This window comes from Diplodia seriata (genome assembly GCF_021436955.1).
Source record: "Diplodia seriata strain FDS-637 chromosome Unknown scaffold_9, whole genome shotgun sequence".
Classification (NCBI taxonomy): domain Eukaryota; kingdom Fungi; phylum Ascomycota; class Dothideomycetes; order Botryosphaeriales; family Botryosphaeriaceae; genus Diplodia; species Diplodia seriata.
Window position 1 is genome coordinate 167,359 of NW_027117316.1, and position 13,444 is coordinate 180,802.

General features: G+C 59.6%; 4 protein-coding genes across 4 annotated transcripts; 1 reads left to right on the forward strand and 3 right to left on the reverse strand.

Moving 5' to 3' along the window:
- Positions 1-3,469, reverse strand: SLS55_008478 (uncharacterized protein; the record flags this gene model as incomplete). The annotated part of the gene is made up of 2 exons (XM_066779886.1): positions 1-3,131; positions 3,463-3,469. 2 exons carry the CDS (start codon positions 3,467-3,469, stop codon positions 1-3), a joined length of 3,138 nt encoding a protein of 1,045 aa, XP_066629115.1.
- A 1,210-nt stretch (positions 3,470-4,679) lies between these two features.
- SLS55_008479 (uncharacterized protein) lies at positions 4,680-6,758 on the reverse strand (the record flags this gene model as incomplete). The annotated part of the gene is made up of 2 exons (XM_066779887.1): positions 4,680-6,708; positions 6,754-6,758. The coding sequence occupies 2 exons, from the start codon at positions 6,756-6,758 to the stop codon at positions 4,680-4,682; spliced, it is 2,034 nt and encodes a 677-aa protein (XP_066629116.1).
- Positions 6,759-10,032: 3,274 nt separating this feature from the next.
- Positions 10,033-10,980, forward strand: SLS55_008480 (uncharacterized protein; the record flags this gene model as incomplete). The annotated part of the gene is made up of 1 exon (XM_066779888.1): positions 10,033-10,980. One exon carries the CDS (start codon positions 10,033-10,035, stop codon positions 10,978-10,980), a length of 948 nt encoding a protein of 315 aa, XP_066629117.1.
- Positions 10,981-11,442: 462 nt separating this feature from the next.
- Positions 11,443-12,932, reverse strand: SLS55_008481 (uncharacterized protein; the record flags this gene model as incomplete). The annotated part of the gene is made up of 4 exons (XM_066779889.1): positions 11,443-11,754; positions 11,830-12,165; positions 12,240-12,506; positions 12,771-12,932. 4 exons carry the CDS (start codon positions 12,930-12,932, stop codon positions 11,443-11,445), a joined length of 1,077 nt encoding a protein of 358 aa, XP_066629118.1.
- Positions 12,933-13,444: the final 512 nt, after the last annotated feature.

Here is a 13,444-nt window from a genome sequence, read left to right on the forward strand (position 1 = left end):
TCACTCCTCGCCCAAAAAGAGCTCCTTGTAGACACTGTCGTTTTCGTCCTCCAGATCCGCTCCAACAACATGCTGCTGATCGCATACATCGATGTTGCCGTCATCCTGAACAGGCTCCCCGCCCACATTCATGAAGGGAGGACTGGGGTAGACATAGCTCTGTTCGTTTTGAATAAAGCTGTACTCGATGGTCTTCTCGGTCGGGAAATTTCTGTTAAGCCACTCTTCGAAGCTTTCTGCGGGGAAGACGGGGATGTGATCATTATTGGGAGCAATTAATGCGTCCAAGGTGATGTCGTGGATATTGGTAGCATTGAACGCTTCCCAGGTCGTGGGGGGTGGGATGGGGATGCTGCCAGCATCGAATGCCTCAGTGGAGGCCGTAGGGGCAGCAGGAACCGTGGTAGTACTGAGGTCATTGTTCACAAGACCAGAAGGAACCGCGACGTCAGGGAGCGGAGCGAAGATAGGGCCGTAATCCGGCAGGTCGCTCTGCTTGAAGCCAGTGTCAACGCCACGAGCGCCATCATTGGTAGCCTTTGACGTTTCCTCAACGACCTTGGGGGCCGTGGAGATGTCGCTCATGGGTCCAGAAGGAGCAACGACATCAGGTAGAGGAGCGAAGATGGGCCCATAGTCAGGTAGATCGTTCTGCTTCGTCGATCCAGACCTGGCACCATCATCGCAATTGTTGTTTGCAGAAAGCCCTTCCGTGGGGGCCGTGTGGGTAGCGGGGATGTCGCTCATGGATCCCTGAGGAGCAGCGACATCGGGCTGTGGGGCGAAGATAGGCGGATAATCCTGCAGTTCGCTCTCCTTCGAGCCAGTGTCGGCGCCACGAGCGCGCTTCTGGGGGCGTTGCGGGGCTGGGGCATCATCATCATTGCCCGTCTGCTCGCCCGATCCGGGCTGCTGCTCATCTTCGCGCTTCCTCTTTGTCGTCTTTGGCGCCTCATCATTGCCGCCGTCCTGGTTCGGGGCATCATCGCCATCATCTTGATCATCATCACCGCCGCCAGCACCACTACCACCAGCCCTCCTCTTGGAGTTGCTCTTGCGATGCGCCAACTTCGTCTCCAAGAAGCACAACGGCTCCCCCAGCAACTCCTCCATCCTAAGGAACCCCTCCACGCACCCCACAAACGGCGCCGCAACAGCCTTCGACATCAACAGCGCGGCATGCACCGCCCCAAACCTCTCCCACAACCCGACGTTCGCGCCGCCAAACACCGCCGCCAGCTTAGACGTCGGATGCCTATCCGACTCCGGGGGTGTCTGACCGTCGCGCGGGGGCATTGGGAAGCCGAGGACGGTGCCCTCGATGAGCTTCTCGCACACGCGGTACGCCCACGCCTGCACGTTGCGGCACTGCGTCTCCCAGGGGCCGGTGGTGTGGGCGGGCGGCGGCGCGGTGAAGGAAGCGAGGTGCGTGGACCGCAGCGAGTCCTGCGCGCAGGCGCTGCTGGTTGCGGCGTCGGCGAGGAGGCGGGCGAAGCCGTCGATGTGGGTGGTGAAGTGGGCGAGGAAGGGGTCGGGGGTGGTGGGGGCTGGGGTGCGGCGGTAGTGGGCGAGCGTAGAGAAGTAGGTCTGCGCGGAGGCCGCGGTGTAGACGCGGTCGTCGGCTGGGGGAGGGAGGTGCGCCGTCAGATGGGCGTCGATGTCGAGAGGGAACATGGGGTCGCGTGGGAGGATGGTGTGCCACGCGGGGTATGGCTGCATCAGCCGGGCGCGCTCATTGGGGGAAAGTGCGGACCAGGGGTAGACGTCTGGGTCGCCGGGTTTGCTGCGCTGGGCTTTGGGTAGGCCGCGGTTGGTGTTGGTGCGGCGGTCGTCTTTTTTCAGGTCGGCGTAGGCGGTTGGTTGCGCAACGAACTCGATCAGGTTGCCTGCTCCTGAGGGGCCGAGGAGGTCGCCAATGATGGCCTTTTCATTGCGGAGGGCTTGGAGGGCGGCCTCGAGGCGGTCGTGGGCGCTGAGGTTCACCGCGTATCTCGACTTGCGGATTATGGTGCGGTGGCGCGGGTTGGTGGACGTGCGGAAGCCGTTGAGCGTGCCATCGGCGACGATGTCCATGAACTTGAAGTACAAGCCCGAGATCTCCTGGTGCTTGTAGTGGGTGCGGCCCTGATCGTCCACCTTGACGAACTTGTCGGCACCTTTGCCCCTGCTGCTGAGCTTGTCACGCATCTGGGCAAGGTCGATGGCCGCATCGTACCAGCGCCCGGCATTCTGGACGTCATTGCTGCGAACTGTCTGGTAAGTGGGGTCCGGGTATGTAGGAGCGCGCTCCCAGACGGAGTCGCGGTGCTGTTGGGCATGTGCTGCAGAGGGGAGGCGCAAGTGATACCCCATGTCGTTGTACCTGGCGTACGTCCTAGGGCGGTTCTCAACGAACGGGACAGCAATCTTCTTCCTCAAAAAGGCTACAGCCTTCTGGTTGAGGCCGTAGAAAGTTATACCGGTCTCGTTGAAGTTGACTTGGGAAGGGTCGGTAATCACGTTGACGCTGGCTCCGCCAACGGTGCATGTTGATCTCCCGGCTGCGCTGTTCTGAACGGGCTGGGGCAACGTGGGCTGGGGCAGCGCAGGGAGCGCGGGCTGGGAGACAGCAGCGGCAGTGGGCTGGCTGTTGTCATCGTCGTCAATTTGGATGGGGCGGTCGGGGTGACCACCGATCTGTGAGGTTGGGGAAGGGAGAGAACCGCTGCCCTCCCTGGGGACGCTGGCATGCGTCAAGGTAGCATCCGGCCTGAGCTTCTTTGCTACAGGCTCAGATGCGTCATCGTCTTCAGCACGGCGGCGCTTGTGAGAGGATTTGGGGACATCGTCCCCGGTCAAAGCATCCTGTGGAGTATAGGGCGGCGTGACAGGACCCTCCCGAACTGGGGCGCTGGTAGCCTTCTGAGACTCGGAAGTGTTGCGAGGAGAATCCATGGCTGCAGTTGGAGCAATGTCAGCACTGGCGATCATACTAGGTGGGAAGAACTCGGGTGGAGGAGTACCGGGTGGAATCGTCGAAGCCGGGGTGGGGGGCGTGTCTTGGTGGAGGATCCGAATGCGGGCGAACGTTGCGTAGTAGCGGAGTCTCTGTTGGAAGAAGACTTGGGCGCTGCTCAAGAACGAAGCGGAGGCTGTATCAGAAAACGAAGCAGAGGGTGGCTCGTCAACCGAAGCAGAGGGTGACTCGGATCAGCGAAAGTTGGAGAGGGAGAAGGTTGGGGCGGTCGTCGAGATCGAAGGGTTTTGTGGTCGAGGCGCGCAGTCTGTCACTGGCAGCCATGCGCCGGCGACGCTGCGCAGCAATTGGTTGGCTACCCGGATTAAGGTTGTCGCAGGACTATGCGGCCGCTGAGGGGGCGTGCGCTGGGTGTTTATGCCTCCCTCTCGCTCCAGGTGGAAGGACCTCGACGCGCCGGAGCGAATGTGTTAGCCCCGCCCATGACTGACACCCCAGCCGCCGACCCTCCATGCTGGTCCGACAGCTTCCACCTGCCTCTGGCCCTGAGGCTCTCGATTTTGGTACTTTGTTCTCGTCTTCTGCGAAACAATGCTGTCTCAGATGCGAACGCGACACTTCCCCGATGCTCCACGAACAATGCAGACCACCAAACAGCGACTCGCCTGCGCTGTATCTCAAGTCAGTATGTCTCTCGTGTAAATGACAAAGACAGTTCAGACCATTCGTTGCCCAACAATAGCCCGTTCCATACGCGCGCTCTCCTCCAGCTGGCCAGACTATACACAATGCTGCAGTCGTGGAGGGCGATATTGTCACAAAGGAACTGCGAGAAGACACCACTCCCAATACTGCGGGTCGGCCCAGTCGCCGTACTTCTTGGTCCTGTTGGCGTTGGCAGTCGACGATCTCTTGGCCGCCTTCTTGCTGACCCTGCCGCCCTTCTTGGGGGGAGACGCCGGCCCGTCGACGGTCAGAGCTCGATGCCGTCGCTCGTCTTCATGCGCGTGTTGTTGTTCTTGAAGGTTTACGGCAGCCGCCGGTTCATCCAGACCGCTCGAGCGTCGTGCCGTCGCGCTTGAACGCCTAATATCGGGTGTGGGGCGCGGGAGCATCGAGCTGAGAACGAGGGTCTGCAGGTCACCGCGGAAGAGCGGGCTAAAGAGCAGAAACATGTGGTCCAGCACCCTTCCCACAATTAGCCTCCGCGTCAGCCATTGAGCACTCCTGGCTCATGTTCGCTCAAAGGCACCAAATGGAAATCGTGGTGAGGTAGCTTCAGGCTTGGAGAATAAAAGGTATATAGTACTCTGCACGTCTTTGGCTCTCATCGTCCATGCTACGAACAGCGTCGCATTTCTGCTGAGATACAAAATCGCCATAGAGCCACGGGAAATCAAGAGCTACTCATCTATATATACTCAAATCCATGCTTGCTGGACTGGTCTTCTCCGTGGAAAAAGAGGGTCTGCACACACGCGCAAACGGAGGAAGCATTCTAATTGGTCACGACACTCAGGTCACGCACTAATCAGGAAACATATTTGGCTCAGAAAATCTGAATTCCGCTACTTTTCTATCATCTCTAAACCAGACCAAACGCCTCCCTTAGCAATTCGAGCAACAAGGAAACAACAATCCAATCGCTCGCTCGTGTTCCGATCAAACATCCCATCCCATCCCACAATCCAATCCCTCCAACAGCCCGTCAGAATTCCCTCGCCTACCCCTCCATCACCGCGTCGCCATCAAAGTCCACCCCCTGCTCGTCCGCACCCTCAAACATCCAGCTGTACTCCCTGACAGAATCCTCCAGCTCGCCCTCCATCACCGCACTCGGCAGCTCGACATCGGCATCCAGCGGCATCAAGCTCGACGGCCGCGCCGGCACCATCTGCTGCTCCTGCGCAGCCGCCGGCATCCCCCGGCCCTGGGCCGGCACGTACTGCTCGTCCCATGCGCCGCCGCCGAGGGCATCCATGCCCGTCCATGCGGGGTAGGCGATGCTGTTGTCCGGGTCGAAGATGGAGTCCCAGTACCACTGCGGCGCCTCCGCGGCGTTGGGCGGCAGCGGCTGGTTGGTGGTCGTGGTGCTTGCAGGTGGGCCGGTGGTCGACGTGCTTGATGGACCGGCACCGGCGGGGGGTGGGGCGACGTCGAGCGTGAAGTCGAAGTCGGGCATGGCCGTGTCGGCGTCGGCATCGGCAGCGGCGTTTGTCGGGGCGTTGGTCTGCTGGGGGCTGGGAGCAGGGGTAGACGCTGAAGCGCTAGCATTGCCGCGGAGGCCTGCATGGGAGGTCAATGCCGGAGCCGGGGAGGAGACAGCGCCGCCGATGGCAGCTTCCTGGGTTGACGATGACGCCGGCTCTGGGGAGGAAGTGGCGCCGGTGCGGGTAGCTGAGCGGGTGGCGGAGGCAGCGGGGTATTTGTTCTTGGAAAACCAGTCCTCCGGCTTGGACCTGCGCCATCCGCTCGTCTGGCGGTGATCCTGCCTGAAGCCGGTGTAAAAGTATGGGTCCGCGATGAAGTCTTCGAGGTCCAGACTGCTCTTCACGAACATCCAGGCGACCGTCTTCTCGCGGCGCAGCACTTCCATCATGCTTGCGAAGCGCCGGACCGAGTTGAACTCGCTGTGGCTGATGAAGATGGGGGCATCGTACTTGGTAGGCCTGGGGAAGGGCTTCGCGAAGCCGTGTTCAACGCCGTGGAGGAAGATGGCGAGGATGCGCCAGCAGGCCTCCAGGAGGGCCTTGGGAGAGCACGCCTGGGTGGTGAGGAAACGCTTGGCATCGACACCGCCGAGAGAGTTCTGGATATCCTCGACATCGCGGAGGGCATCGTAGAGCTTGGTGACGAGGAAGAGCTTGTTCTCCTTCATGAGATCCAGGTAAGGATCAGCCTCGGGCTCGAGGCGGGGCTGGAGGTTGTCCAGGTGGTGCAGAGCGGACTCCATGTCCGGGAAATAGTCCTCTGCAGAAATGGCATGCCAGGCGGGATGCATCAACCTCGTCTTGTTCTGGACCATCAACTGGTGGGCAAATGTCGATGGAGAGGATGAGCTTGAAGTAGAGGATGAGCTTGAAGACGAAGCGCTGCCTTGAGGCTTCTCCAGAGTGGCCGGCGCTAATGCCTTGGTCCTCCTTCCGGCCCTCTTGTCGTTGGCAGTGCGCGCAGCGCCCGTCATGGCGGCATAGTGGCCGGGTGCGTAGACCAAGCTGCGGATCTTGCGCTCATCGCCGCTCAAGACGTCCTCGACGACGATCTTCTCGAGGAGTAGTGCAAGGCATAGCTTCCTGTGGCGCTCGGTCAAGGTCAGGTCGTTGATCCAGATACTCTGGTCATCATGAATGCTCGTCATGAACCCATTGACTGCACCGTCGAGGAGCATGTCCATCAGCTTCCAAGACATGGCAACGAGAAGCTTCGTAGGATAGTAGTATCCAGACTTGTACGGCTTGGTCAAGCGAATGAAGTCGCGACCATGCTCATTGTCCAGAGCATACCTGCAGTCGATCATGGACATGAAAATGTCCCTCACATACTGCACGATCTTGTTGCGCACCTCGGTGACCGTCGGGTCCGGAACAGGCTGGCACCGGAAGGACTGGCGGTATGCCTCGGCCTCCTCCTCGCTGAGGAGCAGCTCGCTCCGCGGAAGGTTGTCGTAGCTTGGGTAGATGGGAGGACGATTCGGGTCGTTAGGAACCTGGTTTACAGAAGTCGTCCAACCAGTGATGACCGGAATGAGTAAGCTATCAAGCTCCTCATTAACCGGGGGAGTGGGAGTCTGATTAGACGCCATGTCTGCAGATTCTGTCGGGAGGGATCGACTCGCTTTCGGGTGTGTCGAGAAAATGTTGCGTGTCGTTGGTCGTGGTTTCTGGTGATACCAGGATCAAGGAAGATCGCAAGTGGTGAGTCGGTGGAGATGATAGGAAAGAATAGTAGAGGTTGGTCTTATGTACTGTGACTGGGTTGTCGTTGTTCTCGATCAACACCGGCGTTGGTGCACCTTGCGCTGTTTCCACTAACACGGCCTGTCGACCCTCAGTCACCCTTGCCAAGCCCGGAAAATGAACGCCATCACTGCTATCAACTTTTCCACCTCCTAAAGTATGACAGTCTGACGTGCGATGCTCAGTTTTGATTGCGGTGGAGGAACCACAACGTCAGTACCTCTGACAGAGAACTCAATGCCGAAGCGTCGTGTACAGAATTTTGAAGATAACTTATACCTTATACCTGATGGCAGCCAAGAGGTTGATGACCTGGGGAGATTCAACGTAGCGGCCGAAAGACTCCTGCTAGTCGTCTTTTTTTCGCAAGCGTTGTTGGCAGGCACGACCGACCAGGGGGTTCTACCTACTACTTCTTCGGCTCGGCGATACGACCTTCTTACTCTACTACCACGGACCCGCGCATCAGCGTACTCGCAAATTCAAAAATAGTGTGCAACAAGATATATACAGAGATATTGTGCAGTATGGGTCATGAAAGATCTATAAAAATAAATAAATAAAGGGATAACCATATTTACAGGTGCTACTTCCGACCACGAGATTAGGATTTACCTTAGGCACGAACCAAACGGTATACATCCCTTTCTCTATTGAAATCGATTCAAAAGTTACTGTATAGACCTCTCGACTATCTTTTCATAAATGGTTACTTGGTTTCTTAACGCTTGCTAAAAGTTTGGTATGTTCCACTTGCTTTTAATTGCAACAAGACCAAACTGCTTAGGTTGGCGTCCTCAGACGCGAGAGGCTGGTTGTAGAAGTTTCGCACTCTTCGTAGATACGTGGCTTATTGCGAAATGTGTAAATACTTTTGGCATTACAAGTACCATGTTGGATTCTACGCCAGTATGTACCAAGTACCTCTCGGCATGACGAGACAAGTATTATCGTGGAGAGAGTCAATATTTGCATGCGGACTCAAAAGCTCTTCCTCGAGGTACGGCATCTTGACAATGCTCAAGCACAATGCATTTCTGATTTCTCTCATGCTTTAACGCATTTCCCACTACACCAGACCCCTTTTTCCATTGTAAAAGATGCGAGAGTCCCAACCATATGCTCACCCAATCCGCCCACGACAAGGTGCTACCAATCCGCTCAGTCATCCGAGCATCCGAAAAACGGCTCTCCCGTCAGCATCGGATCCAGCAGAAACCACTCCTCAAACCCCGCATTGACATACCCCTGCACCCCGTCCCGGTACAAGCGCTCCAAGTACCTGATCTCCGCATCACCGCCTCCCTCCGGATTGCCCTTATACCCCGGATCCGCCGGCCCCAGCTCGAAATCAAGCTCGCCATCAACGCTCCCATCGCACCCCCCCTTCCCCTCGCAGCCCGATTCCCGCACACGCGCCTTCCTCGCCTGTGCCCTCGTCGCGACCCTCCCCTCGCGCCTGGGCGACGCCGCCGCCGGAGACGAAACCCCCCACCTCCTCGCCGGGGTCCGCGGCACATGCATGCGGCGCGAGACCGGTGTAGCCGGCTCCACCTGCGCACAGTCAGTTCCTCGCAGTACACGAGGCAGCGGCGGGTGAGAGGACGGCGACGATACGTACCTCATGGTCCCTCTTGCTACGCTTCCGGGGCGGCGGCGGCGCCGGCGGCGTGCAGATGGTGGCGTCGCCGACGCCGGTGATGGCGGCGAGCTGGGCGGCGAGGTCCGCGCCGGTCAGGATCTGCGTGCCTCCGCGGGGCTTGGTGGTGCGGGCTGCGGCTGGGGTCGGCTTGGGCGCGGCGCCGGCTTGCGTCGTCGTCGTCTGCGTCGGCATCTTGGGGGGCGGGCCGAGCCGGGAGGAGGGGAGCATCCAGCTCGCTTTTGGCACGGGGGCTGCGTGGGGGCGGGGCGGGGCTGGTGGTAGAGGCTGGTGGTGAGTGGTGCTTAGTGGTTTTGTGTGAAGTCGGCGGGGTGTTGCTTCTCGCTGGTGCTTACCCGTTCTGAGTGGACCCTGGTTGCGGGATCGGCGGCTGCGACCCTGGGGTTGCAGGGCGTCGTGCGGTCTTCTTGCCCGGTTGCGCGTCGCTCGGTGCGTTCGGCGTCGTCGATGGATTTCTCTCGCGCGGGCTTTGCTCGTGGGAATGTTGGTGTTGTCCAATCTTTCGGTGCCATGTTGTTGTCAATATGTCAGAACCAAACAGTGCGGTGCACCCCGGGCGGGCGGATGACAATTGAGGGAGCGGTTCCCATGCAAGCGGTGTAGAGGATATTATAAATAAGTATATGCAGGTTGTACTCGATCTAACCTATGATGGCAATTTACGGAACACGTGAGAACCTGGTTCGGGAGAAGGCCTGGAACCAGCGAGTCGTGGCCCATGGAAACCTGTCACCCAAAGTATGACGTAGCCACTGGGTGTTTATCGCTATGCTCTCTCCCCGGGTAAACCCTTCTCTGCGTGGGATGCGACTCAGATTCCGACTGGCTCGCTTGTGATTTTTATTACCCCTTCGGGTAATTTGATCGGCAGGCTCGCTGACGGAATCTCGTGTCGTACAAAACGCAGAGCCTCTTATCCTCTTGTCTCTTCGTTCGAAGATGCAGTCGGGCAAGTGGTGATTTTCCGCGAAACCATACCTGCGAGTTACGCGAACGATTATCCGATCTTTCGCCAAAGTAACTGTCACGGACGCGATGCGTCTGGTAGTCAAGTTAGCCCGGGGAAAGAAAGAATGGATTCTTTTGTTTAATTTTCTCCTTCGAACAAAGCGTAAGCTACAAACCTGCATTGCGCAGCACGGCGGCCCGTTAAAAATTGCATTGTTCTCAATTGCATTGTTCTCAAGCCGCTCTAACAACAGTGTTCGGGTGCTCAAGCAAGACGAGGGAAGGCGCCCGCAACGCAGTAACGCGATAGCAGCCTGGGCGCATGCTCTACAGCGCGAAGCCCTCAAGCGCACGCGGAGCCGCCTGCCTCTTCCGGCGTCGCATCCGCCCGCCTCACCACCGCCGACGACCTCAACCCATATACCCGCGCCGCCCTCCCGCCCTCCCTCCTCACCCACCAACCAACCAAAGACCCCCAGACGACGCAACCGCTCTCCTCCAACCGCCCAACCATGCCCGCCCTCGACCCCGACCCCGACCCCGACCCCGCCTTCTCACCCCCGCCCTCCATATCGACCTCCCTCCTCTACTGCCACACCCGCGGCCGCCACCAACCCTCCCCTCGACCCGCTCCGCCACCGCCACCGCCGCAGCCACCGCTCGCACCCCGCCTCAAGCACGCAACACTCCACCCCGTAGCGCCGCTCGTCACGGAGACGGCTGCCGCCTACTTCCCCGAGGGTCTGGCGCGCTTCTTGATCCACGGCGGGCAGACGCATTACGTTCCGCGCGACGGAGTGATCGGCGAGGGCGAGAGCGATGGTGATGAGGATGGGGATGGGGATGGGGAGGGCACCGTGTACTACGATGCGGAGGAGATGCTTGATCGAGATGAGGACGACGGGGGGCAAGGATGGATACGGGAAGACGCGGGGGAGGTGTGGGGAGGCGAGGGCCCGCACAACCCGCACGGCTGGGGAGCCTCCGACGCCGCCGTGATCGATGAGTGGGAGGAGTGCGAGGAGACGACGATCTATTCGCCGTCGTTGGCCGACGACCACCACCATCGCCACCACTTCCCGCGCTTCGAGAGCCTCGGATGGATAGGCGAAGACACGGGCGAGGAGGCATGGGGGAGCTCAGACCCGCACACGCCGCACAGCTTGGCCACCACCGCCGCCGCCGCCGCCGCCGCCGCGACCGATGGCGAGGAGGAGGAGTGGGCGGAGACGACGATCTATTCGCCGTTCCATTCGCCGTCGTTGGCCGACGACGACGACGACGACTACGACGACGACGACGACCACCACCACCACCACTTCCCGCGCTTCGACATCCGCCGATCGCACGTGGTGGTGCCACGGCTCTTTGAGACGGCGAGCGATGGCGACTACGAGACCGAGACCGGTGTTTCAGATGGCTTATATGCTGAGCGGGGAAGCCCGTGTTCTTCCATGTAAGCGCATTGGTGGGCCGGGGCGCATTCTGCGTCTGCTGTCCAAGGGAAAAGGTACGTCGGGCCCCGAGATTCCCGCTTTGGTAGCACTGACTACTCTAGGAAGAGACATGCAGTGAATGCGCTGGTGATCCGGGTCCAGGTGCCGGGATTGCCATCTGAAGTAAGCGTAGGCTCTGCGCACCGGTTACCGCGGAACCGGGAACTTGGTCTTGCCTAACGATCGAAAGACCGGGCTATCTCTCAACGAGCTTGAATGGCGTTGAACGACGGGTCATCCCAAGATAGATCCAGCTTGGAAAAACATCGAAATCGATTGAACGAGGATATAAAACTCTGCTTGAACGCTGCAATCTTGAACTCGCACACCATACCCTCCAGCCCTTGTAAAACTCTACTCGCCCAGAGTCTGTCTTTTTTCTTTTCCCCATGTCCCTTTTTACATGCTCCCAAAAGCGAGCATTTCTTAATACACATACCTGAACTGCACCATGTCCCTATCCGTCCGATCCAGCAGGTTCAACATGATGGCAGACTCCTGCCGCACCTCGGCGTCAGCAATATCAGCGTTTCCACCGAGCCCGTCATTCCCGACGGCAGCCTTGGCGTCGCGGCGCTTGTTCTCCCAGATGTAGTAGAAGCGCAGCGCGATGCTGAAAACGATGCCGAGCACGAAGCAAATCAGCATGGCCAAGAAGCCGGACTGGTACTTGGGAGCCTCGCGGTCGAAGAAGAGCTGGGGGCCGATGATGTTGCCGACGCAGTACGAGACGAAGAGCTGGAGGAGCAACGTCAGTCAGTCGCGCGCGTTCCGCCGAAGAAAAGAAAACTCGAACGATCGTTCTTCACTCACCATGGCGTTGACCGTGTTCTTCTTGGTGAAGCCGCCGACGTTTGCAGCCGTCAGGCTCAGCATGAGCGGGAAGTTGGCGGAGAAGCAGATGAGCAGGCAGTAGCCGAAGAACTTGGCCCAGATGTTCTTTTGGGGGTCGATCTCGCGCGCCATGACGGCGCCGACGAGCGAGACGACGAAGTTCCAGACCAGCCAGTGGGTGCGCGTGTTGCGGAAGAAGGTGGCGCCGCCCGCGGCCAGCAGCACGTAGACGACCTGGAAGCCGGTGGCGACCATGCCGATGAGCAGCGTCTGCTTGACGCTGAAGCCGAGGCCGTTGACGATGACGGAGGCGAACTGTTTGTTCCGCACGTTAGCCTCTCGCCCATCCCAGCGATAGGGGGAAAGAACAGAAGAAAAAAAAAACCCACCGTCGTCACCCCGCCGTTCGGGATGTTCCCGCACAGCTGGATCAGCACAAACAGCCAACTCTGCGGATCCTTCAGCGCCTCGACGACCTGGGCCCCCTTCCACTCGCGACTCTTGATGCCCGTCAGATTCGCCTTGACGCGCGCGACCGCCAACCTCGCGTCCTCCCTACCCCTCAGAAACCACGCGCGCGTCGGCGAGTCCGGAATGGTCCAGAACAAACTGACGCTCCACGCGAACGAAAACGCGCCGAAGATGACAAACACGGCCTGCCACGCCGCCAGCTTGTCACTCCTGATCCCGGCCATCGAGTACGCCAGCACGCTGCCGAAAAGCCCGCTCACGACATTCCCCAGGAACCACGCGCCGTGCCTGAGCGGCTGCTCGCCGCGCTTGTACCACATGCTCGTGACGACGCTGAACCCGGGCGCGACGGCCGCCTCGCACATGCCGAGGAAGAAGCGGGCGGCGAGCAGGCCCGCCGCGTTGGTGCACGCCGCCATCAAAATGAGCACGACGGCCCACGCGCATACCGACGTCGCGAGCGTCTTGCCGACGGGGAAGCGCACGAGCAGCGCCGCCACCGGCCAGGATGCCGCGAGGTAGCCGAAGTAGAAGATGCTGCCCGCCCACGAGTAGGCGGGGCCGCTGAGGTGCAGGTCCGTGCGCAGGTCGAGGATGGCTGTGTAGCCCATGGCTTGCTTGTCGAGGAATTGGAACATGTACGAGATGGCGAGGATGGGGAGGAGGCTGGGAGGAGGAGGAGGCCGTCGTTAGTGGTGGTGGTTCGCCATGGTGGACGCCGGGACGGGATGGGATGGTGGGATGGGGTCGTCGACATCGTGGGGGTTGGTGGTCGGGTGGACATCCTGGATCCACCCGACGCCGCGGGGAAAGTCGCCACCACCACCGCCCAGGAAAAGAAAAAAAGAGAACGACACCCCAAACCACGCGAGAGAAGGCAAGACAAGACTCACCAACAATCAATCCGCCTCAAGATCCGCCGATCGTCCTCCGGGCTCACCTCCATCTCATCCAGCCCGCCGGCATCCGACCCCAAATCCTCCAACGTCGCATCGCCATGCGCGACTCCTCCACCGTTACTCGCCGCCGCAGTAGTGGTAGTCTCGGCGACGCCCTTGCCATTCTCCGGCGCATACGCTGACGCCGATGACATGTTCATTTTTCAATTTCCTTGCTTTTCTTC